The 22,758-nt window shown below is 44.8% G+C and overlaps 1 protein-coding gene across 1 annotated transcript in view; it reads left to right on the top strand.

Moving 5' to 3' along the window:
- The window catches only part of RASGEF1C (RasGEF domain family member 1C), a 124,875-nt gene that overhangs the window by 67,209 nt on the left and 34,908 nt on the right, over positions 1–22,758 (top strand). Inside the window, exons 3-6 of the mRNA XM_032777919.2 lie at positions 508–630; positions 4,050–4,187; positions 17,346–17,558; positions 21,590–21,664. Of these exons, the coding sequence (XP_032633810.1) occupies positions 508–630; positions 4,050–4,187; positions 17,346–17,558; positions 21,590–21,664 (549 nt within the window). The remainder of the gene's footprint in view (positions 1–507; positions 631–4,049; positions 4,188–17,345; positions 17,559–21,589; positions 21,665–22,758) is intronic.

Below are 22,758 nucleotides of genomic sequence, written 5' to 3'. Positions count from 1 at the left end.
ACGAGGGTCGTCCGGCACGTCTGCTCTCGCTGGCTGCTGAGCTCCAACTGAAGGCCGGCGCCCAGCTTTTATACTTCCGGGTCACCGCCTGACCCTTTGAGGGGCGGGGCTTCTGCCCGGAAGTTCCGCCCTGGGGGAAGATGGACAGGGCTCAACCCTCCCTGTGGAGGAGGGGAGCCACACCGCCTCGTTACACTGGTTAGAAAGAAAGGTGAATGTTCAGATGTTTAATAAGTACAGTTTAACCTTCTGCACTTTAGCCAATGGGGAGACTACACGTGTCCCATGGGCAACCATAAGTAAAGCCTGTATCTATCTATGTATTTATATGTAAATTCAAGGCAGAGAGTGGACTCTAGTGACTGCATACATATAACCTGAGGAATCAGCAACATCTCTGTCTTGTGACAAGGAGAAAATCTAAATATGGATTTGAAGATATTTTCTGGTAAATGTTACACACTGTACAGCCCTCTTAAAGTAGAATTGACCGTTTCATTTCCCCAGAAGGCCTATATCTTTACATTCCTGCTGAGTTCAAGACTCTTCATTGAACCTCATGAACTTTTGTCCCGAGTTTGTCACAAGTGCGTTGAGCAGCAGCGACTGGATGACCCGGTGCTGGATAAGGTTAGTTCAGTTCTACCACGGGAGGGTTCATGGCATTTGCAAAGAGCAGAGAGCTCTAGGGCTGATGGAGAACTCTGCTGATTTTGTCCTTAATGCATCTATCCTTCTTTCTCTCCTCCCTGTTTGAATGTTACCGGGCCCATATGGGTTATTGTTGTTCCTGAGAACCTGATATAGTGGGATTCTCCTAATACCATCAATAACCAAGAGCAGTGCTCCAGGTGCTAGTCCCTCCAAATCCTCTTTTAACCTCCCTTTCTCTCCCACCCCCAACCGTCTCAGACTTCCCAGATGATCTCCTTCCTTACTTCTTTAAGGCTCTGATCCAGCCTGCAAGATGCAAGGAGGTAGGATTTAAACAGCACGCTGTCAATTGCACGTCAGCAAACCACTATCTTTCCCGTTTTTACTTAATACGTCTGGCCATTTGCTTTCTTGCTTCTGGTACAGCATGTAACAATTCCTTTCGGGCTTACCTGTCACTGTGATGTCCACATAATAGCGTGCAGCTACCATTAACCTTCCGGTCTCTGTTCTGACAGATCATTCATACAGCCAAGCTGGGGGAGCTTCGCTGTATCTCGCACACAAAGAACCATGTTTAAGTAATAGTAAGATTGTGACAAGCTAACAGAATGAGAAAATCCAAGCTGTTCTTGTGTCTTAGCTCATCCTGTTGTGCCAGAGAACTGTAGTAGATTCTGGTATGGTATGTACCCATACACACTCGTCCTCTGGCAGTACCTATGAGGAGGTTGGAGTTGAGAAGATTAACTCATCCAGTGCCAGATTCCATCACAACTTCCATAAGCGTGTCAGTGAGGACTTACCCAGTATGTTGGAGGTGTTTTTTGTCCTAGATGGCACTTTGGTTGATGTCAGGCATGGTGGAGCGGAGAAGACTGTGCATCAGTCATTTGATACTATTGTTACTGAAATACCAGAATGATCAAAATTATTGGCAGTATCATTGTCTCTTGCTTTCAAACTGGGAATCTCAATATCATCTCAAAATTTATGCAACTGCATGAAACCATTAAACTGAGAACACTTTGCTACATTCTGGCCCCAATATTCATCCCCACCATCCAAATCTGTGCACCCACTTTTGCACCAGCAGCTGATTGCATGGGCAAAAGCAGTCACCTCTCCAAGTGCCTGACTTGCACATGAAAACTGCTGCTTGTGTGCACAATAGAAATATCTGCTTGTGTTCGCAAAGTCTGAAACAATGGCTCTGAGATGTGAAATGCTGTACTCGTTTATATGGGTGCTAACCCAGGTGCCACTAACGGTCATTTCAATGTGAGCATTGTTAAGTATTCCACAGCTCACCGGCGCTTGTAAGAAAAGAGAGGAGGTATCATATTATGAAGATCTACCCAATCTGCCAAGTAGTCCTGGTGCAGGGAAACGGGGTCACGGTTGATTTGATTTCCCTAAGGTGGGGTTAAGCTTTAAAATTTTGGTAAGACCTGCTTATGAGCATCTTTCCCACACAGCCTCAGTAGCAAACACTCTCTTGAGTCATGTCCTGTGACCAGCACAAATGTCTCTCCTTCAGTCCATAACCTTAGTAAGCATCAGTTTACCCAACTGGACCAAAAAATACTCCCAAATCCTTGCTGTTTCCACCAGAGCCTTCTCCATAATAGCCACTTGCTGGTACTTGAGCATGTGTCTTCTAATGCTAGCTGGCAGTGACTATTTATAGAGCTGTGGTACATTGAAACCTGTTGTTGGCGGGAAGCTGTAATATGCATTTTAACCAACTTCTTGAGAAAGCAGAAGGCTATTGAGCATAACTATATAATTTTTCCTGATTACAGGGTGCACATTCGTTTCCCCACTGCATGCTCCTTACGCAAACTGTTTGTTTTGGTCCGTGTTTTCTGTAAATAAAAATGCAGTTGTTGGTTAGAGCAGTGGCTCTCCACCTTTCCAGACTGCTCTACTCCCTTCAAGAGTCTGATAGGTCTTGCAAATCCCCAAGTTCCACCTCAATTAAAAACGACTTGATTACAAAATCAGACATAAAAATACAAAAGTGCCACAGCACCCTATTCCTGAAAAATTGCTGACGTTCTCATTTTTACCATACAATTATAAAATAAATCAATTGGAATACGCATATTGTACTTACATTTCAGTGTATAGTATATAGAGCAGTATAAACAAGTCATTGTCGGTATGAAAATTTAGTTTGTACTGACTTCGCTGGTGCTTTTTATGTAGCCTGTTGTAAAACTAGGCAGATATCTAGATGAGTTGATGTCCCCCCAGGGTAAGCGTACCCCTGGCTGAGAATCACTGATTTAGAGCAATTTGCTCTGCCTGTTGTCTTGGATTATGGAAAAATTAAAATTTGGAAGCAACATGTGTTAGAATATATTGAGATAATGCTCCCCCACCTACATCCCCAAACTTGTCTGACAGTCGCATAATCGGATACATCTAGACCTGCTCAAAATAGGCTGCAGGTCCATATTATATGAGTTTGTGTCAGGGCTGGCTCCAGGCACCAGCAAAGGAAGCAGGTGCCTGGGGTGGCCAACAGAGAGGGGCGGCACATCCGGGGCTTCGGCGGCAATCCGGAGGCAGGTCCCTCAGTCCCTCTCTTCCTCTTTGAGCTGCCACCAAAGAGGAAGAGAGGGAGCGAAGGACCCAGCACTGAACAGCCGCAGAAAAATGAAGTGGAGCGATTGAGCTGCTGCCGAAGTGCCGCCTAACGGCTTTATCTCTTTTTTTTCTTCGCTTTGCCGCTTGGGGCAGCAAAAACACTGGAGCCGGCCCTGGTTTCGTGTTCCCTCTGTCTTGCCCAACCCTCCTTCCTGATGGCTTATTCCATGAGAAGTGGACAGCATTACCAATAATCAGAGATGCAGTAAAGCTACCAGATTGGCTGTGTTGTACATCTCTTCTTCCTCTATCCTACATCTACCAAACAGTGTCCACTCCATGGTATATCTTACCAGAAAGCAAAGATGCAAATGAATTATCTATTTGTTGATTCAAGAAACTCTTTGCAACCATTTTTTTTTCCAGCAAAGTGATTGCAGTATGAGAGGGGAAGGAAGGAGAGGAATGCATGTTTCAGATCTTTTAAAATCAGGTATCACAGTTGCACCAACAAAATATGTCCATCCAATCACAAACAGGCAATTGTATGTGCAAAATACACAAATCTGCATGTAAAACAGAAATTGTGCATGCAGAGAGGCACTTGTATATTTTGCATTGCAGAAATGTGTCATTTGTGCACCCCCCAGATTACATGTTTGCATGTGAGCAGATTTTGCTGGTGCAGCCATAAGTGCCTTTGTTGAAAATCTAGCACCAAACGCAGTTCAGCTGGCATGTGTCAGAACTTCACTGAATGTGTTTTCAATCAATATCTATTACTCTTGTCTCTGTTCCAGGCACGGATCAGAAAATTTGGGCCTAAACTCCTACAGTTGTTGACAGAATGGACAGAAACGTTTCCCTATGATTTTCAGGAAGAGCGGATGATTGGTCATTTGAAAGACATGATTGACAGGATAGCCCCGTGTGATGAGGTGAGGATGAGATCTCTCAGGAACTTGCATCCCCAGGGGATACTAAATTCACCCCTCTGCCCGGTTTCCCCTTTCTTTTTTTGCTGCTGTTTTACGCATTCTGATCTGTTCCTATTGCTGAAGGCTTTTACAAGGGAACCTAGATTCTGCTCTGTTTTGCTGGTCAAAATCCATAGTAGATCTAGTTAAATCAATGTCTGTCTGTCTAGGTACTCAGATAGCCGTAGCATAGGCACCTCACAGTCATTAATGGCTTTTCTCCTGACCACATCTCTTTGAAGTAGGGAAGCATTATCCTCAGTTTGGGAACTGAGGCGCAGATTGGGAACCTGGGTCTCTTGAGTCTGCCACTAGTGGAGAAGTCCATTGCCCTAACTAGACCATCCTTGCTACCCAAGCAGTGACTAATGGAACATGCAGATGTGTTTAATGCAACATATGTGGGATAGATCTTCTCAAGTGATTTTACATGGCTAAATAAAATCCTTGGTTGATGGAGGACATTGAGGTAAAGCTCATTATCCCAGAGAAGATGAGTCTTCATAGAGCCACCTGGGTAATTTACAGTCATACTCTGCCTCCTGATTCTCTTTCTGTCTCTCCTTCCCTTTTCTCCGTGTTCCTCTCCAGTCTTATTTCCTTGTACCCTCTCCCACTCATATTCATCATTTTCCATCTCTCTTCTATCCCCTCCATGTCTGCCCCTGTGGGCTGCGAACCTTGCCTTTTTGTCACCTTCTTTCACTAGCTAACCCATAGCGGTTTTGGTTCAGCGATTTTATCAGTGAGCTGATTAATATTATGGAGCCAGGATCCAGATACAGAACATCAGATTCAGATCATGGCCTGACTAATGTCACTGGGATTCACAATAAAGACTAAAAGGTCAATGGGCCAGAACATTAGCTCATTTTGTATCTTATTCACTTTAGGCCATAAAAATTAAAGCTCAGTATAAAACCATCAAGGTTGGACAGTGTTTTAGGGATCTCTCTTATTGGCTCGATAGAGTGGCTTGGGGGAGATGTTAAACACTGAAAAATGAGCTGAAAGGGTCTCCTCTGAAATGACAAAATCTGAATGATACCTAGCACTTACTAGGCCGGATTCTCATCTGAGTGATGCTGGCAGAAGCTGGTATGAACTGGGGCTAGGGTGGCCAGAAGTCCTGATTTCATAGGGATAGTCCCAAATTTGAGGTATTTTTCTCAGATAGGCACCTATTTTCCCCACACACACACCACCTGTCCTGATTTTTGACACTTGCTATCTGGGTCACAGAGCCTACAGTTCCCTTTTTCTAGGCGTGAGCTGGTAAGGGACCAATGCCACCTGAAACCTGAGCACTGCTGGCCAGGGAGAGGGCATGGCCTAGTGACAAACTTATTTTAGTGATTGTATAACAGGGATGCTTGTGATGGTAGAGGACAGGGCTCAACAGCCCTGCAGCTCACTTCTGGTTTATGCTGTGTGTTCCTACAGCTCATACTTCACGATTTCAGCTGGCCATTGGCAGGGATCGGGAAGAATTTTTTCTCCCGGTGTATTCTGTTGGGTTTTTTCTGTAAAAATTCTGAGACAGAATTTTCCCCCAAGTGAGATGGGCGGTGACCTTAGAGGAGGCTGGAGTTGCCTTCCTCTGCAGTGTGTGTATGTGCGGGGGTCATTTGCCAAGATTATCTGGGTGTATCTCACTTAATGGCAGGGGAATGATTATGGGGACTCCAGGCACTAGTGCACCTCGGTCCCTCTTATTCTCTGCCTGTGACATATAATAGTCTAGTCTCCTGTGGGCTGTAATATGTCAGTCTAATTTTGGTGGTTGGGTTTAGTGAGTGGGTGGTGTGATATTCAGGACCTCAGCCTAGATGAACTGGTGATACCTTCATGCTTTGGACTCTATGTGCCAATAAGTGAAAGAGACAAAGCTCTCTAGAGCTGAGACAGTAAGAGACTCGTATCCTTTTGCAGACTGGCCCAGAAGGGGGATCCTGACCTGTAACCCAAACTCGCAAATGGGTTACATGAGTACAGCCTCTAGGGGGGCCTTTGGTGGAGATGGAAGCAGCCCCAAGGGAAGGTAGTGGTAGAAACAGCTCCCCTCCCCTGGAGCCAGATGCCCAGAGGCAAGTGCCTTGCTGGCACCTTGATTGGCCACAGCCTGAATTAAACTGGCCCAGACAGTTCTCTGCATCTTCACGCCATGCTTCAGGGATTGACTGGGGAATCCTTCCAGCACTTCTGGCAAGTGAGTCATTTCCCAGTGATGGTGAGGGGAAAGGGACAATGTGGCAGTGTCCTAACGGAAGCCAGAACTGGCTTCCAATCCTGTGCTCAGTCCTCTATCCCAGGCTGCCTCTCAGAATCAGAGACCGTTTTTCTATTTAAAAATCCCCCCAGAGCGTACCCCAAACATATGAATGCCTATCACAGGCATTCAGCACAGGCAGTGGGAGCTCCCCTCTGAAGATCCCCTTGCATAGGGGACTGAAAATGCAAATGTGGTTTGAAAAATTCAGGTTGTACCTTCACACTTGGCACGCAACATATGTGTGTGTGCCAGGATGGAAAATACTCCAGCACTGCCACTGTTGTCCTTAATGCTAATTAGCATTGTCACCCCAGGGACAGGAGGATAACTCTGGGATTATAGCAATTAAAATGCCATGTACACTTTACAATTTAATTCCTCGGGAAAGGAGAAGCCACAGATTCCGCACTTGGGACAATCAGCATACACCTTCCTCCCCAAAGACACATCTTCAAAAAATGTCTGGATAAGGGCATCTCTTTTCATTGGGGATCTGATCCTGTAGACGCTACTCCCATCAACTTCCTTACTGATTTCCATGGGAGTTTTTCATAAGAACTGCAGGAACAGGTCCTTTGTTTGCCTACCAAAGTTTATTCCTTATGTTGATTAACAGTACTTGGATGTAATTACAAATGGGGTGTGATGTAATTACAAATCACTTCTGAGCTTCACCCTGGCCATTGCAATTGCACCACATCACACTAGATACACTGGCCTGACAAGATGCTAATTGCAAGACCATAAATATTCAGCGTGATGCCCTAGAATATAGCCTGTTGATATTAATGGGAGTCATGATCCTAAATCCACTTGTGCTTGGCTGTAAATGGTGATCATGTGCTAAACGTACTGCACAGTACTGAATATTAATCTGAGATGTGAAATACAGAGATTCCTGTGGAGTAACATGCTAACTGGAAATGGAGGTAGCATTAACCTCTGGATATTATCTGGTAACAGGAATTAGTTGCAATAAACAGTGAACCTGCTGTTTCTAAGTCATTTGCAAATGCATATGCTTCTGGGGCAGGAATTAAAGCCTAAAACCAAACATCTTTTATGAGTGTTGCATTGCGTGACCTGCAATATAAAAGCCTGGATGTGGCAGGTAATACAACCTGAAGTATCTCCCAGATGCTTTACAACTGTTTAGTGAAATGCAGCCCCTTTGGGGGGCAGAAAGTGGCACTTCTTAACTGAACACAGCAACTTGTGGTCTATTATGCTGGAAGCCAGCCCTAGATGATCATGGTGGTCCCTTCTGTCCTTTTAAACCCATTAACTCTGTCCATAGCGGCGTGGAACAGAGCAGTGGAGAGAGGAGATGCCTGTGGGTCTTGAATTCAGATTCAGGGGCCTGGCATTCAAATAAATTCAGAAGCCGAGTGATATTAAAAATAGCACAAAGCCAATGCAGATGATAAGGAAAAGGGCTAATAGTGCATTGAGAGTCTTTAATTACTGCTCGGTTAACCATGGGATGTGAAGAAGTTGAGTGTCCATTGGCTGCATCCAGGCTCATTCTAGGCTTTAGGCCACAGATGTGGGCAATCCAGTTAAAAAAACAAAGCAAAACTGCATGCTTGAAAGAGAAGGGAAAGGAAATGTGCCCCTCCCATCCACATGAAACAGGAGAGAAATGGAAGCAGCTGCTGTTGGGCTGGGCTGGCATAGCCACTGGCAATACACTGGCTGGCTGTACACTGGCATTGCTACCCTGGTTTGGCTGGCCAGGGGGCCACCATAAATAAAATGCCAGGAGAAGAGAGTGGGGGTGGGGGACTGCGTGATTGTTGAATGGAGCCTGGCTGCAAGGGAGCACAAGGAGAGTGCCAGGGACATACTGCACCCAAAGAGGCCTCCCCAGACATGGCGGTGACCCACCACCACGCCCCCATGAAGGAGACACCCCAGGCTGCATTGGGTATCTGGGTTGGTCCTGTGGCCAGTTATGCTGGAACCTTACTCAGCCCAATGGCACAGTTTGGGAGGGGAGTCTCACCCAGATTTTCTCCGCCTGTGTCTCCGCTCCCACAAATAAACCTCTAGCCAGATTGACCTTTTTTACTGCTACTTAGAAATTGCAATGTACATGTTAACAGCCCAAAACTGGCAGCGGATCTCCATAAATTGCACAGCTCTATTGAAATGCAGTCATATCTGGGGTGTAGTGTATACCCCAGCCTGGGTACAGTGTGCTGCACATAGCGTGCAGGGAAATTTTGGCCCAGGACACTGGGGGAAACCCCTGACTCTTACAAAAATTGCTTTGGGGTCTTTAATACCCATGTGACTGAAGAGGACATTGGAGAGGACAAAGATCCCCACAGAATAAACTGCACAGCATTCAGCTTACCTGCATCAGAAGGTGTGAGACGTCATGTAATGGTGCATGGTCAGGAGCAGAAGGGTGACAGGTCTTGGTGTCAGTCTGATTGTTGTTGACTGCAGACTACAGTCAGAGTAGGACCCCTCCTTCTCTTAAAGCTAATGGAGATTCTCCCTTAGAGACAATCTCCTGCAACCTATCTGCACTAGATCCTCAGCTAGTGCAAACGGGCACATTGACTTGAGTGAAGCTATGCCCATTTACAGTAGCTGAGGATCTGGCTCATTAGGTGTTCTGGACTCTTGTACTTTGGTATCGGTTTGTTCAGCACTCGCATGCCAACGTTACGAAAGAGGAGAGGGATGGGCATGGGTGAGGACTGCGTTGGGGTGGGGAGGGGTTTCTAAACATTGTTTTTGCAAAGGGGAACTTTCCCCTTTTTTTAAGCTGTAATTGGCCAGAATCTGCTCCTGCTTTGGTCCCTGGAAATTTTCCCACTGACCACTCTGAGATTAGGGCTGGGCCCAAAAGATGTGGGAATTATTTCTCCTCCCTTCTCTGTACAGCAGAATGTCCTAGGAACATATCATTGCAAGAAAATAACATTTAAAGCTCAGGCAGCAGTAAATTGTGGCTGCATTTGAGATCTGTACTTACAATACTGAGTGATAAGCTTATTCTGAACGGAGCCGGGGTAGATCCTTCTGAGACACAGTCTGCTGTCACTTACATCCTGGAATAATCCCCGTGCAAGTCATCGGGGAGAGGAGAATCAGACCCAATATCTGAAATACAGCAATGGAAGAGACTGATTTTGAATGACAAATGAAGAGCCATGTTGTGGAGAGAACTTCACATCTTAAATCAGAGTCAGAAGTTCATGAATGTTCTGGGCTGGAATAATTAACACTTCTTTTAAGGCTTGCAACAGTTGTAGGAAGATCTCTAAGGCAGCTGGCCTCCATTCAACTACCTGCTGTTACACGCAACAGGACCCCTTTACAAAAAGCCTGTCTCTTCCACCGCTGTTCACTGTGTATTGAGTTTGGAAATAACTCCTACTTCTAAGCTTTTCTAGTGAGTCCGTGTAAAAGTCCAAGGCTGACATTACACTGTGTATTTTAAGCTCAGTTTAAAGCGACCGCATTAGCCCTGCCTGATTGCAATATAGTGGAGAAAGCTTCCATGCTCGGAGTGGGATTTCCAGGTTTTATCACTGCTTGATCATCGCAGGCCACATTGGCTATGTCTTTATTGCAGCTGGAAGCATGCCTCACGGCCCAGGTAGATGCTTGGTCTGGGAGTGAAGTTAATGGTAGACTCCCAAATTGCTACATAACAACCAGTTTTGGAGCCCAACATGCAGCTTATTTCCTCTCTGCCCCTGACACACAGCCTTCCACTCCATTGTGCCCCTCCCCGCCGCCCCGTCTCTTGCTCTACAGGCACCAGCAGTGAAAGGTTTGTGTTGAAGGTCAGTAGGAGTAGTTGAATAGGTCTTGAGCTTTGCAGTGAAGCATGTGGAGTAGCCACTGCTACGCTATGTTGCTTTTTATCATTATTTATGGAAGTCAAATCCTACTGAGGAAAACAGAAGGGAGCATAAAGTCTGGCAACTCAAGTATACAACTATAATTAGACAGGCCAAAAAATGAATTGGAAGAGCAAAAGGCAAAAGACAAGAACTAACAGCAATTTTTTTATAGTACCTCAGAAATAAGAAGCCTGCTAAACAATCAGTGGGGCCACTGGATGATCAAGGTGCTAAAGGAGCACTCAAGGAAGATGGCTGTTGTGGAGACACTAAATTAATTCATTGCATCGGTCTTCAGTGCACAGGATATGAGGGAGATTCCCACACCTGAGCCATTCTTTTTAGGTAACAGATCTGAGGAACTGTCCCAGATTACTGTGTCAGCAGTGGAGGTTTTGGAACAAATTAATAAATTTAACTGTAATAAGTCAACAAGACCAGATGGTATTCACCCAAAAGTTCTGATGGAACTCAGATATGAAATTGCAGAGCTACTAACTGTGGTATGTAACCTATCGATTAAATAAGTCTCTGTACCAGGTGACTGGAGGATAGCCAACATAATGCCAGTTCTTTAAAAGGCTCCAGAGGTGATCCTGGGAATTACAAGCAGGTAAACCTGACTTCAATACCAGGCAAATTGGTGGAAACTATAGTAAAGTACAGAATTGTCAGACACATAGAGGAACATAGTGTGTTGGGGAAGAGTCAACATGGCTTTTGTAAAGGGAAATCATGCCTCACCAATCTGTTAGAACTCTTTGAGAGTATCAACAAGCATCTGTTAGAATTCTTTGAGAGTATCAACAAGCATCTGGAAAAGGGTGCTCTAGTGCACTGGTTCTCAAAGCCGGTCCGCTGCTTGTTCAGGGAAAGCCCCTGGCGGGCCAGTTTGTTTACCTGTTGTGTCTGCAGGTTCAGCTGATCGCAACTCCCAGTGCCTGAGGTTCGCTGCTCCAGGCCAATGGGGGCTGCGGGAAGCGGCGCGGGCTGAGGGATATGCTGGCCGCCCTTCCTGCAGCCCCTTCACATAACACAAAAACCAGGGGTCACCCAATGAAAGTGTTAGGCAGCAGGTTTAAAACAAACAAAGTACTTTTTTTTTTATACAACGCACATTCAACCTGTGGAATTTGTTGCCAGGGGATGATGTGAGGGGTAAAACTATAACAGGATTCAAAAATGAATTAGGTGAGATCATGGAGGATAGGTCCATCAATGGCTATTAGCCAAAATGATTGAGGATGCAACCCCATGCTCAGTGTCCCTAAATCTCTGACTGCTAGTAGCTGGGACTGGATGACGGGATGTCTCACTTGATAATTACCCTGTTTTGTTCATTCTTTCTGAAGCATCTGGCAATGGCCGCTGCTGGAAGACAGGCGACTGGACTATGTGGACCATTGGTCTGACCTAATATGGCCACTCTTATGTTTGTAGGTATTTCGATAGCACCCACAGGCCCCACTCCCATTGAGCTACGTGTTGTACAAACATATAACAAAAAGATAGTTTCTTCCCCAAAGAGCTTACAACTTAACTTCAAGACAGGTGGATACAACAAAACTGTGAACATCAAAAGCAGCGTACCAGCAGTCTGCAGGAGACGGAGTAGCTATGCATGTCCCTGGACATAGGCCCTGAGAAGGTGTAACAAGGATTGAAGAGAAAAACAATGATATTTTACAAAAAGTTCTTAGTATGGCAGGGTCCCTTTAATGTAATCCTACTGCTAAACTGTGTTACGTACTCAGGAGACGCCACCAGTTTACAACTCAACTTTTTCTGAAATAACCTGCTATATTATGATTAAGGCTAAGATTTTGTCATGGTTATTTTTAGTAAAAGTCACGGACAGGTCATGGGCAATAAACAAAACTTCAAGGACACTGTGACCTCTGAGACTTCTGCTGCTGCGGCTCCAATGGTTTCCCCCACCACCGTGGTGGCTGGGAGTTGTGGGGTTCCCCCTCCACCTGCAGCACCTGGAAGCTGCGGGGGCTTTCCGCCCATGGTGGCTGGGAGCTGCAGGGTGACCATATTTCCCAAAGAGAAAATGGGACACCCACAGCCGCTCGTCCTGGAGGCTTCCCCTCTCCACCCACGTGAGACTGTTGCCTGTCACTGGAACCCTGAGCAGGTTCCCCTCAGGAGTCTGTCACTGAAACATTGCAGGGGGGGCCCCCATCGCCTATCATTGGAACCCTGCTAGGCCCCCGCTGGCTGCCAGATCCAGAGTCCTGCAGCCCCTGGGGCTGAAGCAGAGAATGTCATGGAGGTCTCTGGATCCATGTGTCATAAACAGATAGCTAAGGGTTAATGTTTCTTTTACCTGTAAAGGGTTAACAAAGGGGACCAAACACCTGACAAGAGGACCAATCAGGAAACCGGATTTTTTAAAAGCTTAAGGGAGGGAATTTGTGGGTCTTCTTTGTCTTGGGTCGTCTTTTGTCTGTTCTCAGCCTATGAGAAGGTTTCTTTCTATCTCTAATCTCCTGTTTCCAATTGTAAGTACAGGTAGAAAACAATATAGGCTTTTATGTGTTTTGGGTGTATTTACATGTGTGTAACTTGCTGGAATGTTTCAAATTGGAAATATCTTTTTGAATCAGACTGTTTATTCATATTTTTATAAAGCAATAGCCTTGTATGTCACTTGATGCAGAGTTTTATATTCTTATGTCTTTTTCTTTCTTTATATAAAAAGTTTTCTTTTAAAGACTTGTTTGAAGTTTTTCTCTCTGGGCCAGGCTAAGGAACAAGGGGAGGGAATTCTCTTTGTTTAGATCTACGGAGGATAAGCTCTGCAGCACCAGGGAATTGGTGGGAGAGGGGAAAGAGAGAGAGAATCCTTTCTGTTCCTTGTATTTGGGGTTTGTTTCTTTGTGCAATAAGAGGAGATATGCTCTTGGTATTGTGGATGTAAAGAGATTGCATCAATACTCTCAGGTTAGCCCAGAGAGGAAAGTCTGGGTGGGAGAGGAGAGGGAAGGGAAGTGGATATTTCCTTGCCGGTAAGACTCAGAGCTTCTGGGTCTATGGGGTCCCTCCAGGGAAAGTTTGGGGGGACCAGAGCGAGGCAGGCGCTGTAATTCCTGTCTGGTGGCAGCGAGATAAGATCCAAGCTGGTACTTAAGCTTGGAGGTTCATGCTAAGCACCCAGATTTTGGACGCTAAGGTCCAGATTTGGGAGAAAGGCTTATGATACCATGACTTCTGTGACATAAACGTAGTTTTAATTATGATCTAGGAAGGACTCTCAGCTCTTCCTGTTAAATTGTTGCAGGTATTACATGGAATATTAAGCCGTGCAACTCTTGGTGATTTCGCATGTGGCAGAAAAGAGACCCTGAGGACTAACAGTGACTTGGGAGCACTTTGATTCCTGTGTTGTACCTGCGCAGCTCCTCTTTCCAAGCATTGAGGTAGTTCCTCTCTGACTAAGGGATGAGGAGGGCTCTCTGTGCAGATAGTTAGACAGTTTACTCCACTCTCCTGCCAGTTAACTATGAAGGAGATTTGTGACCACCGATCTTTTGTAGTTGAAGGAACAAGTTGCCGGAAATATGTCAACATCGTAGAGTAAATTGGAAAGGAAGGAATGGGAGGGAGGCTAGGAACAGGCGGGTTTTCTGCTGCAAGACATCTAATTAAAAATAGATACTTTATTTTAAGCAGCAGTGCTGAAAAAGAGCTAAAACACTAGAGAGATTAGCCTTCTGCATGGAAGCTTTTGCTTCTTTGCCACTTAAATGAAGGGCCCGGCCCTGAATAGTTTCTGTATGCCAGTAACATCTGAGGCCCTGCAGCTCCTGTTCCCTTTTCTGGGAGTCCTGGAGGATCTCAGTGCATCTCCGAATCAGGCCTAAATCATTGCTGTTTAAAATGTTAATATGAGCTGTAATTACAAGAGATTACGCCTGAACAAACGCTGTAATTAACTTAAGGAAGAACTCCCACCCTACAGATGCAAATTTCCTTTTGGAGAAAGAGGCACCGTGCCGTTGGTTGTGCTTGTTTGCAAGAAAGCTGCCAGTACTATGAATCTTACAAATCAGAGATGGAAAGGAGCCATTAGGTCATCTAGTCCATTCCCTTAGGCTCCTGCAGGATTTTCCCTTACAGGATATTCTCCTGTCCTTTGTACAGTCTGGTTTCTAGAGGCTCTGTGCAGTGTTTATAAAAGTACACATGCTGAGAATGGTTGCTTGCCAAGTGTTGTGATTTGCATTTAGAGAGAGAAGTTTTAATTAAAATTTTGAGTTCCTGAGCCACCTGCAGGGCTTTGCTATCTTCTGAAGGAATTTCCTAGTCAAGAAATAAACATTTTGTTTAAATATTAAACAATGGCATTCTTCTTTTAATTGTTTAAGCTAGCAGCAAAGCAGAGTAGGATGGCATGCTCTTTAGCACTTAGCTCCCATATCATCAAATGTCACTTTGTGGCAAGATGTTTACCAGCAGGAGTATTCCAAAATATAATGTTGAATCTAATTTAAAGTGTTGTTTTCAGTTGCTGATTACAGTTTAAACAAGGCTGGAAATCCTTCTCTGATGGTAAAAGCTATAAGCCTGTTTACAAATACAGGGAAATGCTTCTTGGAGAAGACTGCACTGAGCAAAAATGAGTGTAATTCTCTTTTTTTTCAATGAGTTTCTTGGATAAATTTTATTTAGAAATATTCCTGCTTATGTATATTCAGTGTCACTCTCTTCTTTCATATAAATGCCCCAGATAATATATAGAGAAACTTTGTTTTCTGTGGCCTATTTCTAGATCTGTGTGAAATGTTCACTGCAAAAGCAGGGGAAACAAGAAATGTAGACCAAGGTTTGTGAAATGGTTTTTTAATGTTCCTGAATCGTTCAACCAATGCTGGCTTGATTTATTCCTTTCAATAGAAACAGTCAGGAATTTGTTATCCTAGAGGTAGGATACATACATATTTTGTGTCAGAACATTTTTTGATGGAAAATTGGATTTTCAACTGAGTGAAAAAAATTTCCAAAAATTGTCTGCTTTCTGTGTATTTTTTTTTCTGAAAAACAAATGCCTGAAAACCAAAATACTTCAGTCAAAAATGGAAATATTTTGATTTCCAGCCAAAATCTCTTGGTATTTGAATTTCTACTGAAAAATCAACATTTTCTGCAGGGAGAGAAAAACCCATTTTTTAACCATCTCTGCTCACTGAGATTCAAAACCAGCGGAGACGTGTGCAAGCCCATATGGGCATAAACCACAGAAAATGTACAGACACTCTTCACTGCTTCAGAGTCAGCCCAATCTGCAGTAACCAAAAGCTCTGCCTCCTGAGCACTTGGTGACATATAAGAAAGAAGTCTGGGTGAGCTCTCTTGCATCAGAGTCAGGCAGCAGCAGGCTGGAAGAATCTTCATAATTATCTGAAGAAACAAAGGTTCTTGTTTTCATAGAAGTAGCCTTAGTAACAAAGGCCTTGTCTACACTACAAAGAATGAAGAGACAGGCAAAAATCCAGTGATACCTAAGCAGGATTATTTCGAAATAGAATGTGTCCCCAGTGATTTCCAGGAGTTACTACCCACCTCTCTAGGTCTTCACAGCATACTGGGCTTATCAGCTACTGATTTTTCTTAGCAGATGCGCAAGAGCCCTCAGGTGGCACATGACCAGGATTCATCACCGAATTTGGTCTGCTGGTTGGATCATTAGCTTCCCCAGCCTGGGCTGGGTACTGATCGGGAATGCGATGTGAATGCTGATGCATGCTCTCCAGCAACTGATTAAGGAATTCTAAAGCCAAATCCTGTTTACCTGACTTGCTGCAGTCCATTGAATGTTGCAGGCTACTCACATGAGCAGCATGAGCAAACTCAGTATCTCATTCCTTCTATTAGCAAAGCCGTGAACTGCGAGAAAAATGATGAGTCTTATGGCAGGTGTTGAAGCGCTGTAGATGTACTAGGGATTTGCGGCCTCTCACCTTGACTGTAGTGAAAGCAAAGTGGATGTGAGCACCTTGTTTTTATTCCTTGAAGTAAAGCGCACATGGACCACACCCACTGAGCCTGGCCTCAGAGGTATTGCCCATTTAAAATGTGAGCGCCAGCAGTACAAAACAATGATTGTCTCTCTTCCAAGGGGAAACTGCTATGTCAAGTGTTCTTAGAATGCGTTTGGGAGGTTTGCTGATGGTTACAGTGTAGTGCTGTGAGGAGGTTGCTAGTGAACTGCAAAGCAGTGCTCAAGATCCTAGTTCATGTTTCTGTAGCGAGCGTCTTGGATGACTCACCTGCCAGATTGAACCCAGGGCCTCTCTATCTAGAAACTCACAGTTTTACTGCTTTAACTAAAGGATCAAAGCTCAGAGGCAATTGCAGACTCAAACTGCTATACCTAGCTTTGCCAGAGAGGGGGACAAAGAGGCTAAATTCTCTCCATTTGGATGAGGAGTAGAGGGCTCTTCTTAAAAGCAGCCAGATAAGTATCTCACTGTAGCTGCATTGGGATGCTGTGCAAAGCAGATGGATGGAAAGAACTATGAATAGCATTAGCCAAGTTCATTATGACAAGCTGTCGCTAAGAAGTATAGTCCTTGGCATGGCAACTACTAAATGGAAATTAAGGGCCAGCTTCTGCTGTCTGTTACAATTGGTCAAAATCCAGAGCAGCTCACTTTAGTGGCTCCACCTTTCTTTCCTGATCCTTTTATCATCCTTGCTGGCCAGTCTGTGGTGGCGCTGGCCAGTGTCACGAAGGAGCACAGCTAGCTTGCACACCTGACTGGAGGCTGATTCTGTGGTGCAGAGCTGGCGGGCAGAACTATAATTAAGTCGACTGGCCTTCTGAAATCGTCTTGGTGAAAATCAGATGGTAGCCTAGTGCTAGTTTATGGATATTTTGGGGTAGGAAAATTGGATTTAAAATACACCATTGTCGAGACCTGTGGCTTTTATATGTTTATCCCCTCCTTTGTTTTTGTTATGTTTCCTCTCCAGGCCTACTGGAAAAGGATGAATCAGCTTTTGCAAGCCCTGAATCAGAAGCTTGCAACCCTTAGCCATGGGCAGGAAGGAATAGTCAAGATCAATGCTGCTGTCTCTGACAAGCTGGTTGCCTTTAAAAGTAAACCACCATCAATTCAGAGAGAAATCCTGACCGTCTGTAGTGACCCCTATACTCTGGCTCAGCAGCTAACGCATGTGGAATTGGTAAGTGCAGCACATGTGGAATTCCTAACTTTGCATTCAAGGGTGGCATTTTAAAGCCCAGCAGCAGCTGTGTCATCAAAACCCAAGTGAAATGCATACGCTGCTGCAGCATAGTTAGCACAGTATCAATACTGCAGGTGGAAGCATGGTTAGTGGATTAGAGCAGAGGACTGAGAAGCAGGGTATGTGACACTGCTTTGTCCTGTGACTGCACAGGTCACTTAGGCTCTTCCTTTCCCTCAGTTTGCTCATCTGTGAAATGAGGATGATAATATTCCCCTGCTTCACAGTGAATTTAGTTCAGTTCCATTTGCAAAATGCTTTGAGCCCCTTGAATGGAAGGTGCTGTGGAATGGCTGACCTCTATCATCCCAATTTTGTTCAATATTCAAGTTTTTACGTTGCTCAACCCCAGTTCTCTGCTGCACAAGCATCTTCGTTGGTGTTTTTCCTTTCTCAGTTTCATTGACCTGAACTTATGAGACTTCAGGTATCTGTGTGCCTACCCAGTCTTACCGTCCCCTCCTCCCCACCCAATCCAATCCTCGATGATTGTTGCTCCCTCTTCTGGCGAGGCGGGGGCAGTTTCTTCAAGGTGGTGGGGTGACACGAAGCCTTCTCTCCCATGCAGTTTCAGGTCCGCTGCATGGGTGTTCCACCTCCCCAGGCAAAGATTCTGTGGGGGAAAAAATGAGGAGACTGGTAGCACCTTAAAGACTAACAGATTTATTTGGGCATCAGATTATGTGATGGTGCATCATAACCTCACTGCTGCTCCACATCGCTGCATCTGTCCTCAAACCTCTTGATACCCTTAAGCTTCCCCATTGCTGGTGCCTGGGAGAACACTGTTCACTTCTGAAACCCCAAGCGTATTTTTCTCTGCTCATCTGAATGGAAAGTAACTTTTAAAAAAAAATAAATGAAACCGTGTGAGGATGAAGGGTTGGAGGGAATATTGTGGAACTCGAAAGCTTTCTAATCCCACAGCCGGCCATATTCTAACTCCTCAAAGAAGAATCTCTTGGAACGAAACCCATGAATTATAGGATCCACCAACCAAAAGGCTGGTTTTCAGCATATGTGACGTTGGCCCTCTTAGCTTTCTGTATTTCTGACTAAACAGCACCAGAGACTGCAGAAGCCTTTTGTGGCAGTGTTTGGGTTTCTTTCCCCACACGGAACAACTTGACTCTAAGATGAGTGTACTACAGTGTACCAAGAATGATGCATTGAAACAATCGGCAGCTTTCATTCCGTTTCACTATAAACAGAGCTCCACTGTCTCTGCTCCTACTTCCTTGCATCAGGTGTAGTAATTACTCTGCAGTTCGTTAGGATGGTGATTATTCTTCAGCAGTCTGAGCTACCCTGTCACCTACATTTCCTTATGCAGAGCAGAGAAATGCCATGGGATTTGCTTATAGGACCAGCCCTGAAGTCTTTACTTGGGCAAAATGCTCATTGACTTTGCAGGTGCCTTTTCGAGGTGAGGGTCTCAAGACTGAGCTGAGTGAGTTCACTTTGGTGCTCAATTAACCACCAATAATTCATTACTGAGATCAGGTGGGATTTTCAAAAATGCCTGAGGGATTCAGGAACTGTTCTCCCATTGAAAGTCAGTGGTTCTTCGGCGCCTAATTAATGCCCTCTTGAAAATTTAAAATTACACGCATAATATATCATAACCTGATGGAATAATAACAATTAATAACTAGCTTTTTATGACAGGATCTAGGACCTTCTCTGCTTTCTGCTGGAGGTGTTGGCTCCCTGATACACCCCGCTTAAGGAAAACCTGCTCAGGCCAGATTACCAACAAGATTTAGTCTTCTAGAGGCTAGAAGGACCAGGAGAGACACTGATCAATCAGGAGCCGGCAGGCCAGTTAAGAAGACTTGCCTGATTTCTCTGAAGGGCAGTGCTTGCTGAGGCTGAGACAGGAGTGAGGTGCCTGTGTACTAGTCCAGGGGTTCTCAATCTTTTCCTTTCTGAGCCTCCCCCCACTCCACAACATGCTACAGAAACTTCAACTGTAGCACGGCTATTGTTTTTCTCCATATAAATGCTACAGCAGTATTAAGGGGTAGGAAGCAGGGCAGTTGCCCAGGGGGCCATGCCACAAGGGGCACTGCGAAACTAAGTTGCTCAAGGCTTCAGCTTCAGCCCCAAGTGCTGGAGCTCAGGGCCCTGGGCTGCAGTCCATCATGATGGGGCTTCAGCTTTCTGCCCTGGGTCCTAGTGAGTCTAACTCCAGCCATGTTTGGTGGATCCCTGAAACCAGCTTGCAGCCCCCCAAGGGGCCCCAGACCCCTGGTTGAGAACCACTGTAATAGTCCACAAGTGCCTGGGAGGGTCTTTGCATAACACACTGTGACTAAGCAGTGACCATTTATTTTTGTTTGATAATTAAAGGCACCTACAGCCAGATTTTGAGTATATTGTTTAACCATTTAAAGGCTGACGATGAGCTCATGGCAAGGGCCGTTCTGTTCCAGCCTGGCTGACACACTCTTCTATAGAGCTTTTTATCAGTAGATCACAAAGAGCTTTACAAAGGAGGTCAGTATCATTATTTCCATTTTACAGATGAGGAAACTGAGGCACAGAGAGAGGAAGTGACTTGCCCAGGGTCACCCAACAGGCCAACAGAAGAGCTTGAACTGGAGCCCAGGTCTCCGGAGACCCAGTCTGGTGCTCTACCCACTAGGCCACATTGGCATGATAATAACAAGAGGTAGCTAATATAATTAATGTTCTATCCTACTTCCATATATTAGATAAAGTGTGACCTTGGGCACATGTGCAAGTCAGAGGGAGTGACACGAATGCAACCAGCCTGTAGAGCTCAGTTCATTAAGAACTTAGTAGCAGCCAGCCTTGGTATAATCAATTGTGATGCCAATATCAACCCCTGTAAAATGTCACATCTTACTTTTTGTTTTCTAAATCCATTTGAAATGTACTGACAGATGTCACACCCCAGAGACATAGCTATGGGGCAGTAGGAAGTAGCTCTCTCCAGCATAGAAGGAGAAGCTTTGTTCGCTGTAGGGCAGGAGCACTCATCATTTACAATGATCATTCCTTTCCAAAACCCTGTGAAATATCTCATTTCAACCAAACATGTACAGCTAATGCCTTTCAAGAGATGTTACTTCATGCTCCCTTTGAGCTTGTGTCAGGGAGCCTGATTCTTTGGGGAGCTAAACTGATATCCTGTGCAGGCAGGATCGCAAACACTAGCTTATTTTTTAACCTGTAACGCCTCTTGCCATTTTAGTGGCACTTACTCATGATGGGAGGGAAAACCGCAACTGTACTAGAGTTTTATAGCTGTTGGACATCCCTCGTCCTTTAACTGTCAGTTCGATACATTATTTACTTTTATTTTTGACCCTGGAATAATGCCTTCCGGGTATCTAGGTCCATGCATCTTCATTGCCATATTTCCTCCATTTGCATATAGTCAGTACGCTTATGCACCTGGCCTTCTTCAGCGAGTGCAGTAGTAGTAAGGGCCAAAGCAATATGTACTGAGCTTTTACTTATCACTGGAGATGACAAAGCATTGGTTATCCCCCTTGTATGGGCAGGGAAATGGAGATACTGAAAGCGGCAGTGATTCACCCAAAGTTACACAGCAGGTCAGCAGCACAGCCAGATCTAGTGACTTCCAGCCCAGTCCCTCACGGGCCCACCGTTTTATGAACAATACAGACAGGTCTTCAGTGTGGTTTATTGCCACAACAAGCTATTTATATTTTGTTGGCTGGAGGTAGTGAGATGATTTTTATTGTCCCCTGTTTATCACTCTCCTGTTTCTGTTGCAGTAACATTGATTGTTTTTGTGAAAGTTAAAGTGGGGAACTTTCTGGCTGCATAGTATTTCATTAAAGCCCCATTTGAACTTGATGCCAAAACTTGGCTAGTAAAGCTAAAGTCTTGCAAAGCCAATAATAAGAGATTCTGGAGATTTCTCTCTCTCTCTCTCTCTCTCTCTCTCTCTCTTTTTCTCCGTCTCCCAAAAGGAAAGGCTGAGTCACATTGGGCCAGAAGAATTTGTGCAGGCTTTTGTACACAAAGACTCTTTGGACAGCACCAAGGTAGGATGTGTCACCATGGAAAGTGTCTCTCCTTCAATTATTTGGTTTGTTCTAGATGAACTGGTTTGAGTGAGAGTGTAAAACTAACCGTGATTGAGGAGTATGTGGATTAGGACCATGCCACAGGCAGTGCACACACTTAGGGCTTGTCTTCACTTGGGAGGTGGGGTTCACACCCTGAGGAACGTAACTTACATCAACTTAAGTGGTAGTGTAGACAAGTCCTTAGTCTAATGATGCAGTGAGGATGGAGCTCATGGTCAAGATTCTCATTGGTGGATCATTGCCTTTGAAATTTCCTACTGCTGGAAATATGTCCAAGCCTCAGACTGGCCACCTTTAGAGACCACTAGATATGTAGCCCTGTTGTGTTCAGGCCACTAGCTGTGTCTTCTCGTATCCATAATATATCTGTAACACTTGTAGAATGTGTCCAGATACCATATTAATGAATTGGTCTGTTATGAGTGAGTGTAATCATCATTATCATCATCATCATCATCTTCTCTTTACAAAACAGCTTGGAGCCCAAGGGCTCCCAAGGGACAGAAGGGAAGGGCATGCAGTATTGGGACCTTAGGACCTGATCCAAAGCCACTGAAGTCAATGGTAGTCTTTCCACTAACTCCTGTGGGGTTTGGATCAGAGTGAGTACATTGGCAGAGCTGCTGATGGTTCATCAATAAGGAAAGTGACTTCATTGCCACAAAGTGATAGTTTTGAAATGTTTCCATACTACTACCACCAAAAAAAAAACACGTCAAAATAAGGCCAAATCCTGCTGTCAGCATTCCATTGGGGGCTCCTGTTGAGTTCACTGGGGCCCCCCTCACACACACACAGTGGCAGAATTTCACCCTTAAATGCTGGAAATAGCAGGAGATAATCTATTTTTAATGTTGGCCAGATAATGGGCATTCAAATAGCGTGTAGTGCAGCACGAGTGGAGCGATAACATCTCCATGCTGGCCATGTAATAGGTGTAATAGTGGGACCAATCCTGCTCTCATTGAAGTCAAGAGGAATTTTACCCTTGGTTGGAGAGGGAATGGATTTGGGTGAAATTACTGCCTTGATACTATAAGAAGAAATAG

This window comes from Chelonoidis abingdonii, chromosome 7 (assembly GCF_003597395.2).
Source record: "Chelonoidis abingdonii isolate Lonesome George chromosome 7, CheloAbing_2.0, whole genome shotgun sequence".
Classification (NCBI taxonomy): Eukaryota; Metazoa; Chordata; order Testudines; family Testudinidae; genus Chelonoidis; species Chelonoidis abingdonii.
This window is presented reverse-complemented; position numbering and strand designations above follow the sequence as displayed.